The following is a 17,618-nucleotide window of genomic DNA, read 5'->3' on the forward strand; positions in this document are numbered from 1 at the left end:
CATCAGGGCTGTCCGTCCTCAGAACCACACCCTTCCCCAGCCCGTCCTCAGGGAGCCTTTCTCCACCGAGTCTCTTCAGAGTCTCAGATATTCGCCCTCCTTGGGCCGCCTCCCATGAACCCTCTCTTCGCCAAGAATCGGACCAGACACAGCCCTGGGCCCTCAGCCCTCGGGAAGTGCCTCCAATGCGTCTCCAGAGGATTCTCTTCAGCGTTCGCCCGCTAAGCTTGTCCCCTCCAAGGCCCTCTGACGAGGCCTCCACTCTGCAGTTAGGCGTCCTCACAGACTTCGTGCCCCGGAGGCCTGCGTCTTCGGGACTGTTCCGTCTCAGCCACAGCTCTCCCTTCAGTCCTGGGCATTCCTTCAACGAAGCTCCATCCGTTTACACCCCTGCGCCACCGAATGGGGCCTGTGTAGGGGCTTTTTCTGGGTGGGCCCGCAGGGCAGCTCATTAGGTTGAGTCCAAGTACAGGTGTGTGGCCGTGGGGCAGCCTAACTGCCAGCCACCTGGACCCAGGAAAGATGTATTATGTAACTTCTGCCCTCCTGGAGGAAAACATGCAAAAACAAGGAGCTAGGAGCCATGAACTTTATCCGGGCCATTTTTTCACCTTCTTGCATAGTAATTTTGGTTGTCTCTGAATAATTAGACTACAAGTTCTTGAAGGGCAAGATCTGCAGCTGATTGATCTTTGTGTCCCACCCACAGTACCTAGCAGGGTGCACCACGAGCATGGTATCAACATCCGACCAGTGTGGTCTTTATCTCAGTTCTACTCAGTGGCGGCAAGGCCTCAGGCAGCCACTTCTTCCTGTCATTATCTCTTATAGGCATGGCATCCCACAGGTGCCTAGCGCTTGGAAGACATTCATTCCTTCAATAAATATTGGCTGAGTCGGAAAATGTTGCAGATGAATGAAGATCAACCCTCCACATCCCTGCTCTGTCCCCAGTTAAGCAGAGGGGAAGGTCTCAGCTGTAGTGACTCTGAAGCACTTGAGCCACACTGCTGGCGAAAGATTTGAGGCTTCTGAAGTCCACGAAGTATTCAGCAGTTGACTCTTCCTCCGGCACTTCAGCATACTAGTTGAAGAGCCTACTTTGCAGACAACTAGACCAGAGTTCAAATCCTAGCTCTATGACTTCCTAGTTGTGGAAACCTTGGCAAGTTACTTAATTTTCTAAACCTCAGCATCTTTGTGGAGATAATTAGCCTATGATTAAAGTACCCCATAGTTTCTACAAGGATTACATAAAACTGTGTATCTAATGGTGTGTAGCACAGGGCCTGCCACTCAGTAAGTGCATGAGAAATGGGAGCTCTCATATTGCCTCTGTTGTTGTCTTATAAATGTAGCATGCACAGCAGTCAGCAACCACTGGACCCAATTAGGTACCATACCTGGGGCACAGAACTTCCCTTTGTATCCCTTTGCTCTGGCAAAAGGCAAGAACAAAGAATTCTAAATAGACAGTTTATTTTCTAAGAATCAATATATTTTCTTCCTTTGAAATAAATACAAACCAGTTTGAAAGGTGGGGGGAATCTATGGGAAAGAGAAGGGAAATGGGGACAGGCCCCAGTCGTTTTTTAGTACCAAATGACTCTGGCGCGACCCGGAAACGCAGTTACAAATGAGAATAATTTAAATTCTCCGATAATTACAGTATTTACAGCAGCAGGGGAGGGGGTCACCTAGTGCCCCTCTTCCGGGCTGGACAGACATCAATCCCACTGCTAGGCTGGGCAGATGCCCGCTCACCTCACCACCTGTAGGGGCCTCAGGCCTCTAGGCAGTTGCAGATTCTCCTGGCATGAGCAGGCAGAGGTGGTGGGATGGCCTGTTTTATGCAGTGTCCTAACCTTGGCCCACCACCCTGCCCTACAATACCGTGAGGTCTCTGGAGCTCTTTCTGACCTGTGGGACCTCCCCTCTCCTTGCGCTGAACCACCATGGGCCCTTGGAGTGTTCTGTACAGTCCAGCTGCACTCAGGGCAGGAGGGACCTCCCCTACCCAGCTTCCCCTGAGACTGGCCCCAAGACCAGGAATGAGTCAGTGCAGAGGCCGATGCCACTCCAGGACAGTGAGCTAAGGGGAGGAGAGAGGTCATAGGGCACTGCAGGTTGGGCTGTGTTGGGCAGTATCAATCACTATCGCTGGTCTCACTGCTCTGCTCGCCTTGCACCTTGCTGCGGTGTTGCAGAGCCCGGTGGTAGGCGATCTGTACGGACTTGCGGATGTTGGACTTGCGGCCCTCCAGCATCTTCTCCTTGTCTAGGTCCTGGTTCACACCCAAAGGAACCAGCTTGGTCCTGGGCAGCCACTGCCTATAGGACAAGGTAAAGATCAAATAAATCATCTCAGGGAGAACAACAAGCACCAGGCTTCCTCCTTCTATTCACTCAAACACAGTTCCTGAGTGCCTACTCTGGCCAGACTCTGTGGTGAGTACTGGGGTTACAGAGACTAATATACACAGTCCCTGCCTTCAAGGGTCTGCTCATAGTCTAGTGATGAAAGAGCCCAGTCAACAGATATATTGGGGGGTGGCAGGGAGGGTAGGTAATCAGAGGGCATTTATAGGTACAAAAGGAGGAGCCCTGCCCTAACCAGAAATAGGTACCCTGTTCTATAGGCTCCAGGCAGACTTTACTGAAATTGAATATCCTCTACAGACAACTAACAAAAAGACTGCATATGTAAAAAAGGATTCAGAGTCTGAATGTTTATTCCTGCTTTACCCTCATCTTGTCATTGTGGAGCCAGAGATGGGAAAACTAAGTCTAGAAGCCATCTGAGTCTGGGTGGGGAGGCACCCCCGTATTTGTTATAGTCACCGATGGTCCTTTGGTTTCTAGCTGCAGCTGTTTGTCAGCTACTGCCCACTCAGCCTCGCAGACTCATGGTCAATACAACCCTTTTGCTCAAAATCTGTTGTAAGTCCCTCCCCCACTGATACGTGATAGCCCAGTCTGTCTGTTGCTGGCATTTCCTGGCAATCTGCCCCAATACCACACAGGCCTGCATCTGTGGCTGTGAGTCCCCAAATGCTCTCTTCCTTTCTTACCAGGTTCGTTTGTTGTCAAAGAAGAGGACGAGGTAGAGATGCTCTCGGGCTTCCTGGGTCATCTGCTCCCCAAGTTTCAGCACCTCCAGGGGGGGCACAGGAATGGGAACCCCATGGTGGAACATACCTTCTCGGGGCATCTTTGGATCAATGATCTGAGGGTATAATAAGAACACAGTTTAGTTCAGTCCACTTCCTAAGGCTTGTCCTACCCAAGAATTTGGAGACTACATCTGAAGTAGGGACAGAGAAAAGTTATCATGCTACTAGGGCTGCAGTGCTGACCCTTACCTTCTTCCCATGCTCAATTATTTCAGAGCTCAAGGGGCAAAGATAAGGGAAAGGAAGAGACAGAGAAACTAGCTGCCCACCAGTCTATCTGCCAAGGAACCTTGTGTCCCACAGCTCAGTAGAGAGTAAGAGACATCTGCTAATTTTAAGTCTGTGTTCTGGGGTATGACGAGAGTAGTGGAAACCTACCAGAGCTGGGTATGATGGATACCCTCGGCATTTGGCCCACACAAGGTCCAGAGCGTCCAGGGGGGAGTCCTCATCCTCTGACAGCCAGCCAGCTCCCCGGCCCAGACTCTTCCTTACCACTTCACAGGAATGGGAGAGAGAAGGTGGATCAGCAGCTGGGGGACTGGCAAGGCCTTGACAATGGGTTCCCAGCATCCCTGGCCTTGGGCGAGGGTACTTACTGCTGTGGCCCACGCCGCGGCCAGTGCCCACGGAGTAGGCCTCATTCTCAGTGCCTGAGGTATCCTCACTGCTGTCCTCTGGGAATGTTCCCCGAGAGAAAGAGGGCTTGCCCCGGCCTTGTTTTGAGGGTGTTGTGCTGTGGACAAGACAATGGAGAGCACAGCTCAGAGGAGGAGAAGAATGGGGAATGACATGGTAGGTGTCCTCTCCATGTTACGTTCCCAGGGTCTGAGACTTTTGGAAAGCAGAGGCTAAATGAGAAATTTCAAACTCAAATGCCCTCGGGGACTAGGCTGGTGATCTGACTGAGGTGGGCTGGATTGAGCAGTGGTGGGGAAGAATGCATGCACTGTCTAAAAGCAGTACTGGCCAGATTTGACAGATCTTCTGATTTTTCAAGAGAATACAGAGCCTAGGAATTTTATGTGGAATTTCTGGATTCATCTTTTAAAAACACCATGCTGGCCAAACAAAATATGTTTATAGGCCAAATCCAGGCCACAAGGCACTAGTTTATGCCCTCAGCTCTAAACCATCACCTTAACCCAGGATGGTTCCGTCTGTTCCATTATGGTGAAACTGATCTATCCCATTTATTTTGCAGAGAACTGTTGGGTTTGAACCATCTTAATCTATGCTGAGATGGCAGCCACCCCACTTCCAATAGGGAATCCTGGGAAAGCCCAAGAGCACTGGAAGGGCATCCACAGAGGCTGGCCTTGATCTGGAAAGCTGGTACCTGGTCCGGTCTGAGGCAGCGCTGCTGCTGCTACTGCTGCTGGACTCAGAGTCTGAGCTGCTCCGGGGGAGGCTGCAGTCATTACGGTATACCAAGAAACTCTTCTTCACTGGCTGGTTTCCACCGCTGAAGCCATTGGCTGGTAAGTCTTGGTTGAGGGGATGAGGAGGAGGGAAGGAACCGGTCAGGAAGGTATAGATCAGAGATGACACAGGGTAAGAGGGACTTAGAGCTTGGGTTCCCCTTCTGTGCTGGAAAATTCCTCCACGCTTGGCCAGCAGATCTAGCTCTGGGCAGTGTCTACCACAGTTGGACACAGCCCTGCCCAACCCTTGCTTCCCTTGGCAGTTATCAGCCTTAGGACACAAATGGCTTAAAGGGCAGGAAGATCCCCAAGGTAGGTGAGAAGAGAAAAGGTGAAGTGATACAATGGGAGTTGGAGGGGGCACCCTGGGTGGGAATCTAGCTGGGTCAGTGTCTCTGGGCTTCAGTTTTCCCGACTGTAAAATGAGTGGATTGGGATTAAAGGATTCCTAAGGACCCTCATAGCTCTATCTTTTATGGGCATATAAAGGGATAGCTGGGAAGAATGGCAGCTTTTTGCTCACTCTCTTGCGGGGCTGGGTGATGGTGACGCTCACCCATTGGGGGGTCTTCTGTGGACTTATCACTGTCGCTGTCTGAGCTCGAACTGGGCCGGGGGCTCCTACCCCGCTTGCGCTGACGCAGGGAGCCCATGATGGGGAGCTGGGGGGGCCCCACAGGACTGCCTCCGTGGCTGGGGGTCATCTGGCTCTCCCGGTTTTTGGGGGGCCGGCCCGGCCTCTTGGGCGGTCCAGCTGTCTTCGGGTTCTTTTTGGAGAACAGAACTGAGGTTCTCCTGCCCACCTCATGTGCGGGGGTTGAGGACATGTTGGGACCCAGGCCTGGAGCAGAGAAAGAGAGAAGGAGAGTTGGTGAAGGGCCTGATGTGAGAAGTGTAGATATCCAGGGTCATTACTCCTGCTAGAGTTCGGGAAATGATTTTGGGGGCATGGAATTTTTAACATTATACTCTCATACAAATAGCCAGAGAGGCAGTTGAGAGACCCCTGGTTGGGGAATAAGAAAGAAAGTACAGCTAGCTGTGCAGGAGGGACCTCTGCCTGGGGGATGGCAGGGGCTGAGTATGTGCAGCAGAGCCAAAGTCTGACTTGCTTTGGGGTCCACCTTGCTATAGGATTCAGACCTTTGCTTGTCTCCTGGCTGCTGCTCTCCTCCGCGGCACTGTCTGTCTGCCCATCCTTGTCACAGGCTGCTGGGTGGGGTGTCAGACTACCCCTGCTTGAGGGGCCATGCCGCTCAGGCCCATCCCGTCCAGTCTCCCGCTGGTGGGCAAGCTTCCGCCGCAGCGCTGTCATCTCTTTCTTGATCATCTTTGCACGCCGTGAGCGGCCCACGCTCTGCTTGCTGGCATTCACCTCATCCAGCCGCTCCAGCAGCAACTTCAGCTGCTCTTCCATGGGCAGGTGCTTCTGGTTCTCCAGGAGGACCAGCTGTTCTTCCTCTGCTGCTAAGGGTAGGGTTGGGAGGAAAAGCTCAGGCTCAGGGCAGCCCTCTGGGCCCCTAGAACCTGGGCAGGCAGCAAGAAACCCACTCTTCCCCCCTCGGCTTCTCACCAGGAACAGCTGTAAAATAGCAGCACCACGATGTGGAATGGCGGGCACTGCTATCCATTCCCAGTGTGGCTTCTTGGGGAGCATTCCTGGGGATAGCTTGCCACTGCTCAGCCTAGCTCCTTTCTGCCTACACTGCCTGTTCCCAGGAGGGGACTTTGGAAAGCTGTCCATCCCTGGCATTGGCCTCTTAAGTGTGTGTGTGACATATCACCCACCATCTTCAGTGTGGTGTGGGGCCTCATCTCCAGCCAGGCTGTGGGGGATATGCATGCCCGTCTCAAAGTCAATGCCCATTTTTTCTGCCTGGCGCCGGGCCTGGCGGAGCACAGCACCACCCTGCTCACGGAGCCGCACTGCCGCCCGGTAGAAGATGGTGTCCTTGGCGTTATACTTGAGGCAGTTGCTGACGATAAGGTTGAAGTCCTCCTCAAAATCATCAAAGTTCAGGTAGCGGTAAGCCTCCAAGTTCTGCTTCATGGTGAAAAAGTCCATGGGCTTTTTGATGTGGTCTAGGTAGTCAGGTACCTGGGGAGCAGGGCAGGTGTGTCTAAGTGGAGATATGTTCCTCAATCCCCCAAACCCTGCTCCTAACAAGCCCCCACGAAATGCATCCAGCAACCTCCTCCCACCACAGTTAGAGGCAAGCATATAGCACAGGGGAAAGGAAAGCTGGATTCCAGTCCTGACTTTACCAGTCACAAGCTGTGTGACCTTGGCAAGTCTCTTAACCTCTCTAGGCCTTTCTCCTCCTGGAAAATAATGATGAAAGTACAGCCATATCTACCTCCTAGAGCTGCATGAGGCTTCACTAAGAAAATGACTAGGGGAATCCTCTGGAAAAAACACGACCTTGCATTCCTATAGCTCTTTTTTCACTTATTAGTAAGACTTTATACAGAGAAGCTGCTGCTTCAGGCCTCTCATTTTATACCTTTTAGATAGAAGAGTCTGCCAGTCAGGACCTAGGGCTTCAGAGCTGGTTCTTTAGGTGCTGAGCCTTCTAAAGTCTCCGTTCTAGGGTTCAGCACCCCAAAAGTGTCTTCCTGCCCTAGGATTATTCATTTGGCAAAACTCAGTCCCTGCCTCTGAGGAAACGGTGCAGAATGCCTCCCATTATGGGCCCTTGGGGTGTGACAGAGACAAGACAGAGTCTAGGTGATACATGTGGCTTTAGTTTATCCTGCCCCAGAGCCACCAGCCCCTCTCTTCAAGGTTCCCACTTAGTCGCTGGCCCAGACCTGCAGCAGGGGTCCAACTGGGAGAGGAACAGAAAGAAGGTGGAGTGAGGGGAAGGGATTCTTACTTCGTCCAATTCGGTTACCTCAGACAGAGGGACCGGCTCGCTGAAGATGTTGCCTGTGTCCTTCTCTTGGAGCTGTTCTAAGGTTTTGCGAAGGAGGATGAGGAAAGGGGTCAGCTGCATCTCCATGGCAATCTGTTGGACCTTGATCTGACAGAAAAAAGGCCCGATCAGCCAGGCTCAGACCAGTCCCATGGCACAGAGGTCTGAGGAGATGATCCCAGCTGGCTTGGGAACTTGCCTTCCTTCCCACACCCACAGCTGGGTGTACTCACTCAAGTCTACCTTCTACAAGACCCCACTCAATAAAACTTGCTCCAACTACTGTGGCCTTCACCTTCCTTGAACTCCCACCACCAGCTACCTGTATCACATAATTTAGGATTCTGTTCATACTCCCCTGTGTTTCTAGTAGGCTTGAGAGCACACTGAGCCCCAGAAGATCTGACTCTAGCATTGTCCCTGTTGCTTCCTGGCTGGGGGACACACACTTTTCCTTTGTCTGTTTTCTCCTTTGTAAAATAGAGCTGGCCCACTAACACTCACCGTCTCCCTTTTGAGTTTCTCCCGCTTGCGGATCAATTCCACCAGCAGCCGAGCTCGCTCCAGGTCATGCCGGAGCCGCTGCCAGGACTTGAGCTGTTCTTTGAGGGCCCAGTTCTTATCCTCAGAATCTCTCTGTAGAAGCAAAAGGAGGATCAGGGGATGATAAGAGAGCCAGAGGAAAGGCCTGAGGGGAGGAGAGAGCCGAGGAAACGGGTCAAGGGCAGGCCAAGCCAAAGGAGGGAGCACAGTAATTTATTGGTAGCTCCTCAACCTGTGTCCCCAGAGCCTGGCATAGAGAAGATGCTCAGTATGTGTTTGTTGAATGAATAAATGAACACAAAGGAACAACTTTCCAATGAGCTGATAACCTATAAGGATTTCATGCTGAGCCTGGTTTGAGGGCTAATTTAAAGAAGGAAACAGCCTACGTCCCGACACTGGAAGCTACAGTTGAAAATCTCAGTCCTTGTCTCCTCGGCCCTAGTTCCACAGGGAATTGGACACAGTACCCCAACTTGGTCGCAGTTCCTCTGAGACTGCAGGTGTGTCTGCAGGCGACGTAGCAGTGGGACCCCGTTCCGTGACTGCCGCTTCAGTGTCCAGTAGCTGTGCAGCCTCTGCATGAACTGGCTCTTCCTTTGGATGGTGAGGCGGTTGGTGATTTTACTGAGCCTGGGAGGCAGGGAACAAAGAGAAAACCTGTTGGGCCATGATTCTCTTAAGCAGAACAGGAGTCTCTGGCCAGTCAGAGTCCTGAATGGGGAAAAGGGGAAATACACCTCTTGTCAAAAAGGCCTGGGACTCTGGGCTTAAGGGAAAGAAGAGTGAGTGGTACCATCAATGCCACTGCAGCAGACAGGAAACCAAGCTCCCAGAACAACGCCAGCTCCCTAACCCTGTACACCAGCGGGTCAGGGAGTTCTGCCCATAAGACTGCTTTAGTCACTGCAGCCCACAGTACTAATTGACCCTGGGAGCCCCACTCAGACTGAGCCTTTGAAGGGTTTTAGATAAAGTACAATTGTATAGCAGAAACCTATAGTAAATTAAATAAATAGCACAAGAAGAGTTAAAAATAATAGGCGATCACAGCCCAAATTAGTGGCAGTAATCACTTCACAACGTAAGTGTTCCCTTCCCCTCTCTTCATTCTATTTCTCTCTTTTCATAGTCAGATCATTTTTTCCATTGTGGCTGTTCCATCCTCTATCAAAAAAAGGAAGGAGAATTTAAAATATGTTAGGTATACCAGACAAAGATTGACATTTCTGGCTCTTAATGTGAAAAGTCAAGTGACCTGCTAAAGATAACCTCTTTTGGAATCTGGTGGGGTTTTTTTCTTTTCTTTTCTTTTTTTTTACTTCTATGCAGCTCCTGATAGGAAGAAGGAAACCTAGCACTGCCATTTCACTCAGGGGGCTGTCAGTTCCTCTTGAGGAGGGCTGCTTCTTCCCTCACCTGCCTGTCCATCTGCTTCCCACATACCTGTGTGGTGGGATACAGGGCACTGACACCACAGGTGCTGCTGCCCGCTTCTCTGCCAGGATCTTCCGTGCCTTCTTCATCTTGATCCGGGACTTAGCCTTGGCCTTCTTGACTTTCTCTGAGCTCCAGCCCTTACCCTCATCCTCCTCTTCATCCTCATCTTCCTCACCTTCACTGTGGGACAGGGCGGGCAGGCGGCGTGCTGAACCTGGGGGTGTGTGGATGTCGCAGTATGCTGTCTTTCGGACACTGAAGGACGTGCCATTGGCACCTGTCTCCCGCACAGGCTCCATCTTCATATAAAGGCCAGCCTGCTGGGCGCATGTCACATGGAAGGCTGTGTAGCAGTTGGCCTTGTGGCACTGGATGCAGGCCCCTGAACCCCGCTGTTTGCAAATGTAGCAGGTGAGCTTCCAGCGAGCTGGTGGGATGTGCTCAATGCTGTCAATAGGCTCTAGGAAGACCGTGTTGGCAAAGCAGACCTCAGGGATCCACAAGGCACACACCACATGGGCCCAGCGCCCGTCGTCTGTCTGCTTGAAGGCACCACCCTTGTTGGGGCACAGGGCACAGTCCACAGCACGGGAGGGTGACTGTAGGCAACGGCGGCACAGCCACTGGCCCTCAGGGATATAGGGGACACCGTAGCACTCCTGGTGCACAGCCAGGTTGCACATGTCACAGAAGAGGATGACATTGCTGTTCTGGCACTCACCATCATTGCAGATACAGCAAACAGCATCCTCGTCCACTAGTGCATTGGGGTCGCCTTTATTGTGACTCTCAAAGTAGGACTCCTTTTCCAGCCGGTCCATTAAGTACTCAAAGATCTCCTGTGGGATGGGACTCACACCCTCTGTCTTCCGACGCTCATTCATGATATCCAGCCAGATGTAGTCCTCCTCGTCCATGTCATACTCTACTTCCTCATCCAGCTCCTCTGCAGACTTCTCAATGTACCTGTGGTGCACACAGGGAGCTCAGCATCACATGGTTGAGATTTCCCTCCCTTAATGACAATGAGTCATATTTGCCACTGAGCACTTATTCTGTGCCTGTGCCTTTACATGTGTTATCTCGTTCCATCCTCACCTTAACCCCAGGTACTACAAATACTATAATTATTCCTATTTTGCAGAAAAGGAAACCTAAGACTTGGGGAGGTTAATGCACCTGCCCTAGCCCACTTATAGAGCTGGAATATGAACCCAGGCCTGCTACTCCAAAGCTTGTGTCCTAGCTGCTATATGACACTACCTCCCTGGGTTGCAGAAGCTCAGCTAGACTGCTCTAAAGGGAGGAGGGTGAGGCAGCTAGGACTCCTTGGGATGGTCTGGATATGGTGCAAAGAATCTGGAGAAGAAGGATGTCACTGGCAAATTATAATTTAAGTTATTTTAGCACCAGCTGTCAGGGCCTTGACTAAAGCTGCAATAGGTCTTTTCTCAGCTGGTGCCATCATCAGTTCAGAGATCCATCAAACTCTAGGTACTATGTTCTCTGGATAGCCTGGAGAGAGAACAATCATAACAGCTAAGATTTACTGAGCATTTACTATGAGCCAGGCATTGTGCTAAGTTATTCTCACCACAGCCATACGGTCAATGTTCTTACTGTTCTCATTTTGTAGATAAGGGAATGGAAGCTTCGAGAGGTTAATTAACTCTCCAACACAGATAGGTCACATAACCAAGGAGTGGCAGAGCTGGATGCATTCAACTTCCAGCCCTGGTGCTCTTAACCTCCACCCTATAGTACTCACTGGGCCGACAGGCCTGGAGTGAAGGGCTGCTCCAAGTGCTTGTGACACAGAGAAGGTGCCCCATGCTCTTGCCATGCCCTAAGTGGCCTGAACTCTGGCATTGTAGTACAAAGGAAAAAATGGGGCTTCAGCTTCTCACAAAAATGGTTCTATTAATAAATCTTGCTTCTGTCACTTTGTGACCTTTAGGACATCACTGCTCTTCTCTGAATCTCGGTTTTCTTGATCACCGAATGAGGATACTACTACTACCTTCTCGCAAAGACTCTGTCAGGATTGTATGGAATTACAAAAATTAACAGGCTAAATCAAGTGGCACATAGAGAGCCCTAGAAAAACATTGGTTCTTATCTCTCCTCTCCTCTTTTCATGTGGGAAATGGAGTTCTGGCTGCCAGAGCAGGGCAGGTGCCCACAGGCTCTGGGGCCATACTGCCAGGCCCTGTATGACAGTGGGTACATGAGCTAAGCTCCCTGGGCTTTGGTTTCCTCCTCTGTAAAGCGACCATGCTAATGAGAACCCATTTCACACAGCTATTAGGGGCATTAAATGAGTTAATATTGGTAAAGTGCTTGTAACAGTGCCTGGTGTGGAGCAAATACTCAATAATTGTTAACTCATTAGCTTTCGTATAGCTCTTATCCACGTTCCTTGCATCATAGTTGTTTATGTGTCTAACTCCTCCACTACAGGATAGAGGCAGGGATCACGTCTGATCCACTACACAGATGTAAGCATTCGGTGTTCACTTGAAAAACATTTTGGGGGTAGAAGGGAGGGAGAGACTAAAACATTGTCTGTAGGAAGAAGCAGCTTTTTCCTTAGCCCTTTACCTCTTCCCCAAGGTGACTGCAACCTCCCCATCTTTGAACAAGGGTACGACTCAGGGCTAGTGTGAACCACCTGGCTACTTCCAGGCCTTGGCATCAGTTCTCAAGCACCAATTCTCACCCTTTTCTCTGCTATGACACACGTGACATTATGTGATGGTGCATAACATACTCCCACAGGCACCAAGATTACAGGCTGTAGTATAGATAAGGTAGGCTGCATGTCATGTTAATTCCTGGCATACCAGCTAACACGCCACGCTATCTCACCCCCTCAAGGAAGCGTATCAGAAAGCAAGAAAGAAAAAGTGATGGTATTAGAGAGATGACCTCAAAGCTTATCAAATTCATATAAAAAGTAAATCATAGGCCGGGCGCGGTGGCTCACGCCTATAATCCTAGCACTCTGGGAGGCCAAGGCGGACAGATTGTTTGAGCTCAGGAGTTCGAGACCAGCCTGAGCAAGAGTGAGACCCCATCTCTACTAAAAATAGAAAGAAATGATCTGGACAGCTAAAAATATATATCGAAAAAATTAGCCGGGCATGGTGGCGCATTCCTGTAGTCCCAGCTACTCAGGAGGCTGAGGCAGGAGGATTGCTTGAGCCTAGGAATTTGAGGTTGCTGTGAGCCTGACGCCATGGCACTCTAGCTTGGGCAAGAGAGTGAGACTCTGTCTCAAAAAAAAAAAAGTAAATCATTTCCAAAATTTGGACAGTTTCACTAACAGTGGTAACAAATTACATGCAACATACCACCCAACTGATCATAGTGCATCAGCTGAGAACTGCTCCCCTGGGGAACAGATCTGATCCCCAGGAGGAAAGAGTGAATCTGAGTGGAGGGAAGAAGAAAAGGAGCTGAACTGGGCTGCCTGTTAGAGCAGCGAGAGAGATAAAGAGCCACTGGGAGGGAGGGAAGGCCCAGAGAGAGCCTGTGTGTTGGGGGTGGGGGTGGAAGGTAGGGTGGGAGTGGGCATGACAGTCAGGGCTAAGAGTGTAAAGCCAGAAGGAAGTAGAGCTAGGCTAACAAGATGAAAGAATGGAAGAGAGAAAAGAGGGAGACTGGCTAAAACTCGAACTGGAAAGAAAAGAAATTGGCATACTGGGCCATATTGCTTGTGTTCCCGCAGATTTGCTTTTAAAGAATTGAGATTTAACATAACACCATGCAGACTGCACTTTTGGTAAAAACTGCTTTTCATTTAAAATTCTTTATGACAAATCGTTTTCAGAGATTAGGCCTTCTGATTAGCTGACAACAAAGACTGCTGCTTAACTAACTCATCAGAATGCCCTCTTTGCCTTGGGTGCCAAGACTCAGAGTTTTACACTTGGTTTTTGTACCATCCTTCAGCAAGGATTGCTGCAAGGATTTTCACTGCTCCCATCCCTTCATCTTTTACTTCATGTTAAAGAAATTTAGCCTTATTATACCTAGACTTCAGTAGGAGCCACTGTGACTAACTTTGGAAGGTGTAGGGTACAAAGAAACAATTAAATGAAATAAATAAAAGGGCCACTGGAGGAGTACAAAACATAGACAATGAAAATACTGCTTAAACATACTAAAGCAGCGGTCCCCAACCTTTTTGGCACCAGGGACCAGTTTCATGGAAGACAATTTTTCCACGGTTGGTGGTGGGAGGAGGGGGGGTACGCAGGGTTGTGGGGAGTTCACGCAGTGATGTAAGTGATGAGGAGCAGATATAAATACAGAGGAAGCTTCACTCGCTCACCTCATGCTGTGCGGCTTGATTCCTAAGTTTCATGGATGACAATTTTTCCATGGATGGGTGGGTGGGGTGGGGGGAGGCAGAGCTCTGCAGCCCAGTTCCTAACAGGCCACAGACTGATACCGGTACCGGTCTGTGGCCTGGGGGTTGGGGACCACAGTGCTAAAGGATGAATGACAAAAATAGAAAAAAAGGAAAGCAGATTTACAAACTGCTTTTAGGACCTTATGAAATAAGTGACCCTAGCCTTCCACCTGTAGACTGGCAGAGGAATACTATATCTGCTCTGCAGATGGGGTCACTAGAACATCAGAAGCTGGATGCATTCTCAAAGCCATACAGTGACGGAGTGAAGGGGGTGAGGAATCAGAAACAGTATTTTTTGGTACAGTGGAAATAGTGCAGCTTTGGAGTTAGAGGGACCTGGGTTTTGAATCCCAGTTCAGCTGTCTATTGGCATGTGACTTTAGATAAGTCTGGCAACCTTTCATGACCATGGTTTCCTTATCTGTGAAATGAGAACAATATCTACCTGAGAGAGTTTTGAGAATAAAATAAAGCAGTGGCTACAAAGCACTGAATGCAGGGCTTGGCATGTGGCAGTGTAGAGCAAGTGCCACCATTAGCAAGGGTACCATTCCACTTACTGCCCTGGCAGGGTCAGTACTCTTTCACTATTCTTTATGCCTGCTACTCTGCTATCTGTGCCTGTCACCTCTCTCTGGCTCCTGAGCCCTCCTTGAACAGTCTTCCAGAGTTGGGAGGTAGAGGTGGCCTTACCGGTAATAGGAAGTTGGCCGGGGTGGGGCATCAGGGGTGTCCTGCTCCAGCTCTCGATATACCACCTCTGGCAGCTTGGGAGTGGTGCTTGCAGAAGCATTATGGTGGTGGTGATGGTTAGAGTCCTTACGCTTCTCTTTATTCTTATGCTTGCCTGACTTGGGAGTAGCAGCTGGCGTTTCAGTGTTCTCCTTGTTGCTACCATTCTCAGGGGCCTCCTCAGGGGCTTCTTCATCCTCTGACACCACATCCAGGTTGTCAAAGATGCTGATGCGGTGGACACGGCCGTGCAGGTCCACCTCTACCATGCGCTGGGCCTGTGCGTAGCTCATCACCTCACGGCCTGGTGACTGTGATACCTCTGAGGGGCTGGGTGACTGCTTGTTGGCTGGGCGTGACTGGCGCCCCTTCTTCTTGTGCTTGCGGAGCGGAGTCTGCTGCGGGGGTGGTGGATTGTCGTGATCATAGTGGTACAGGTGGTACTCAATACCACTGTAACTCTTGTAGACCTTGCGGCAGGTCTCTATGGGGCACTCGTATGGTGGCTTAGTCGCCCGCAAGTTGTGGCAGAAAGTCTTCACGTCAAAGTCCACCCCCATGCTGTCACATCTAGAATATACAGATCAGTTAGCATAGGCCCGGGAAGAGTTCCTGGCCACATGTATCAGAGGCCCCACTGTCTCCCAGTTCTCTCTCTCCCCAGGGGTCACCAAGTCCTGGCCAGCATACCTCGACAGTGTCTCCAAATGCCATCTCCTCCACCATGGCCCTGATCTGGGCCCTCATCACCACTTGCCTGGTCACCCTGCCCTATGTCTCAACTCCTCTAGCCCAATCTTACATATGTGGCCAGAGTGATCTTTCTACCAAGTAGCAATGATCAGGCCAATCTCTTGACTAAAAGAATCCTGATGCTCCCCTGTTTCTTCAGGATAATATCCAAGTTGTCTATGGTGACATTTAAGGAGCTCCTTTCTAGATTCTTTTTCCCAGTTACAGCTGTTTCTGTCCACACAGGACAACTTGCCATTCCCTGAATATTTTAACCTCTCATTCCTACAAAATGATCTCTCCTTGGAATGCCCTCCATCCTCTCTGATTGGTAAGCTCCTACCCATTCTTCAAAACCCAGCTCAAATGTCACTTCTGTTATAATTTCTTTGATTCTCCCATGGGAAGCTGTGTTTCCACAGCATTCCATTCTCACCTCTACCACAGTACTTGCCATATTGGAAATTCTTTTTCTCCTCCCACCAGACTGGGAGTTGTGCAGTATAAACAACAAAGCCTATCCACCTCTATATCCCCTGTACCTAGCGTGCATTGGACACTTAGTTTTTGGAAAATGCATAAATAGCTGAATGAGGGGATCACCAGATTTGGAGCTGAGAAAGATGGGATGACGACTAGTTTTAGCTCACGTAGAAGCCTGAATGGTGGCCAATGATTTGGTTCTGGACTCCAGCAGAAATCACTGGATTATATAAAGAATTAGTTTATTTCTGAGGTCTTTATAGGGAGGCTCAGGGACTGGGTAGGGAGATGTATTGTGGAGCCAAGTGAAAACTGAGGTCATTTAGTCAGTGATATCAGTAGGTATTACATTTGAGCTCCTCATTCACCCATTCATGCAACATCAACTGAAGGCCTACCAAGTGCCAGGCCCTAAGGGTACAAACAGGAACATGACAATCTAGGAATGCTCAGCTCCATGCTGGTCCTCAGGGGCTCTCCCTTCCCCCTCTCCAATGTTCCTGGAGACAGCAGATGGCACCAGCCCCCAGGAATTCCAGCTTGGTCAGACACTGTCCCAATTTCTCTCCGCCTAGTTGAGTTCAACAATTCAGCTGGGGGCTTGGCAAAATCCCAGCTAGGCATAGCCACCCTGAGCTCCCTGACGGTGACCCCTATGGCCTCTCTCCTCCTGTGCTTATTAACCAGGCAAGTGGACTACTCCAGCTGCTCTGTCAACAGCCCCTGACTTCCACATCACTAAATCTACACGTTCAATTCCACCCAGCTTCTAGTTCCTACCTGCAGCTGTGTCTTTAAACACAAACCAACCAGAGGCACAAACAAGCTCTCTTCTTTCCAAGCTAGGTCCCAGCTGAATGCTGTGGCTCTGTTGCCCTAGCTTCAGAAGTAGCACAGCTCACTCACAATGTCCCGTTGGGACCCGGCGGCAGAGGCACAGGCGAGAGGGAGCTTAGATAGACCTCAAAGCCCGCGGGGACGGCCTGGGGCCCAGGGGTATGGCGGCTGGAGGAAGTAGGGGGCGGGGGCCAGAGGGACAGGGCCCGGCCCCGGCAGTGCCCGCAGCCCTCTCTCCCGGATGCGGCGGCGGCGGCGGCGTTTCCCCTTTGTCGAAGTATAACAAGTTAAACAAGGCTCTCCTGCCATTGGCCCAGGCAGCCAAGAAGGACACACGGTTGCCCCGGGATGCTGGCTGGGAGAGAATGCACTGTCAGTTCTCCCACCTGGAGTAGCCCAAGAGGTCTCCGGGCCAGGCAGCTCAGTGCGCGCCCTGTGAAAGTAGCCTCACCCTTCCCCGCTGGCCACTCCCGCCCCGGTCCCAGGCCCGCACTCACCGGCCACCTCGAGTCCGGGCTCATTGCCGGGCGCGCCCGCCGGGGCTCCGACCCCCACTTGGGGAAGCCGGCGGGGAAAGTCGGGCCAGGAAGGGGTGGCCCCAACTCCGGAGACCGTAGACCTCGCCACCCCGGCTCCCTGCAGCCACACACTCTGGCCCCGGCTGCCCGGGATTCCCGCGCTGACCCCTGCTGCTCCCGGTCCCGCCGCCGCCCCGGTGTTTCAACTCCGTCGGCCGCCGCCCGTTTCGCAAGCCCCTCGGTTGCCCGGCCTCGGGACGCGGTGCCGCTGGAACAATGGAAGCTCCCGGAGGCAGCGCGGGGATAGCGACGGCGGAGACCGTGGCGGCAAAGGCAGTGGCAGCGGCGGCGGCAGCAGCGGCGGCGACGGCGTCTGCGCAGGGTAAATGTGGCGCCGCGGC

At 51.2% G+C, this 17,618-nt stretch overlaps 1 protein-coding gene across 12 annotated transcripts; it reads right to left on the minus strand.

Annotated features, from left to right (window-relative positions):
• Window positions 1-1,462: 1,462 nt before the first annotated feature.
• On the minus strand, window positions 1,463-17,602 carry BRPF1 (bromodomain and PHD finger containing 1). Of its 12 annotated transcripts, none has more exons than XM_045529792.1 (14): window positions 17,197-17,602; window positions 14,609-15,217; window positions 9,502-10,461; window positions 8,526-8,688; window positions 8,017-8,148; window positions 7,492-7,620; window positions 6,386-6,695; window positions 5,741-6,061; window positions 5,154-5,438; window positions 4,513-4,660; window positions 3,773-3,909; window positions 3,552-3,670; window positions 3,072-3,226; window positions 1,463-2,331 (listed from the first exon to the last, which is right to left on the minus strand). In XM_045529792.1, the coding sequence occupies exons 2-14, from the start codon at window positions 15,205-15,207 to the stop codon at window positions 2,148-2,150; spliced, it is 3,642 nt and encodes a 1,213-aa protein (XP_045385748.1). In that variant the 5' UTR covers window positions 15,208-15,217; window positions 17,197-17,602; the 3' UTR covers window positions 1,463-2,147. The 12 variants fall into 12 exon arrangements, with proteins under 12 accessions (XP_045385748.1, XP_045385747.1, XP_045385746.1 ...); XM_045529791.1 differs by having other exon boundaries at window positions 5,741-6,064; XM_045529790.1 differs by having other exon boundaries at window positions 7,474-7,620.
• Window positions 17,603-17,618: the final 16 nt, after the last annotated feature.

This window comes from Lemur catta, chromosome 18 (assembly GCF_020740605.2).
Source record: "Lemur catta isolate mLemCat1 chromosome 18, mLemCat1.pri, whole genome shotgun sequence".
In the NCBI taxonomy this organism is placed as follows: Eukaryota; Metazoa; Chordata; class Mammalia; order Primates; family Lemuridae; genus Lemur; species Lemur catta.

What these genes read in the sequence shown, in the direction of transcription:
- BRPF1 (XM_045529784.1), bottom strand. Translation starts at nt 15,207, where the DNA reads ATGGGGGTGGACTTTGACGTGAAGACTTTCTGCCACAACTTGCGGGCG. An exon ending in CACAGAAGACCCCCCAATGG is followed by an intron (nt 4,661 to 5,153) that starts GTGAGCGTCACC and finishes CCCTCAACCAAG; the next exon opens with ACTTACCAGCCAATGGCTTC. An exon ending in ATCCATCATACCCAGCTCTG is followed by an intron (nt 3,227 to 3,551) that starts GTAGGTTTCCAC and finishes TTATACCCTCAG; the next exon opens with ATCATTGATCCAAAGATGCC.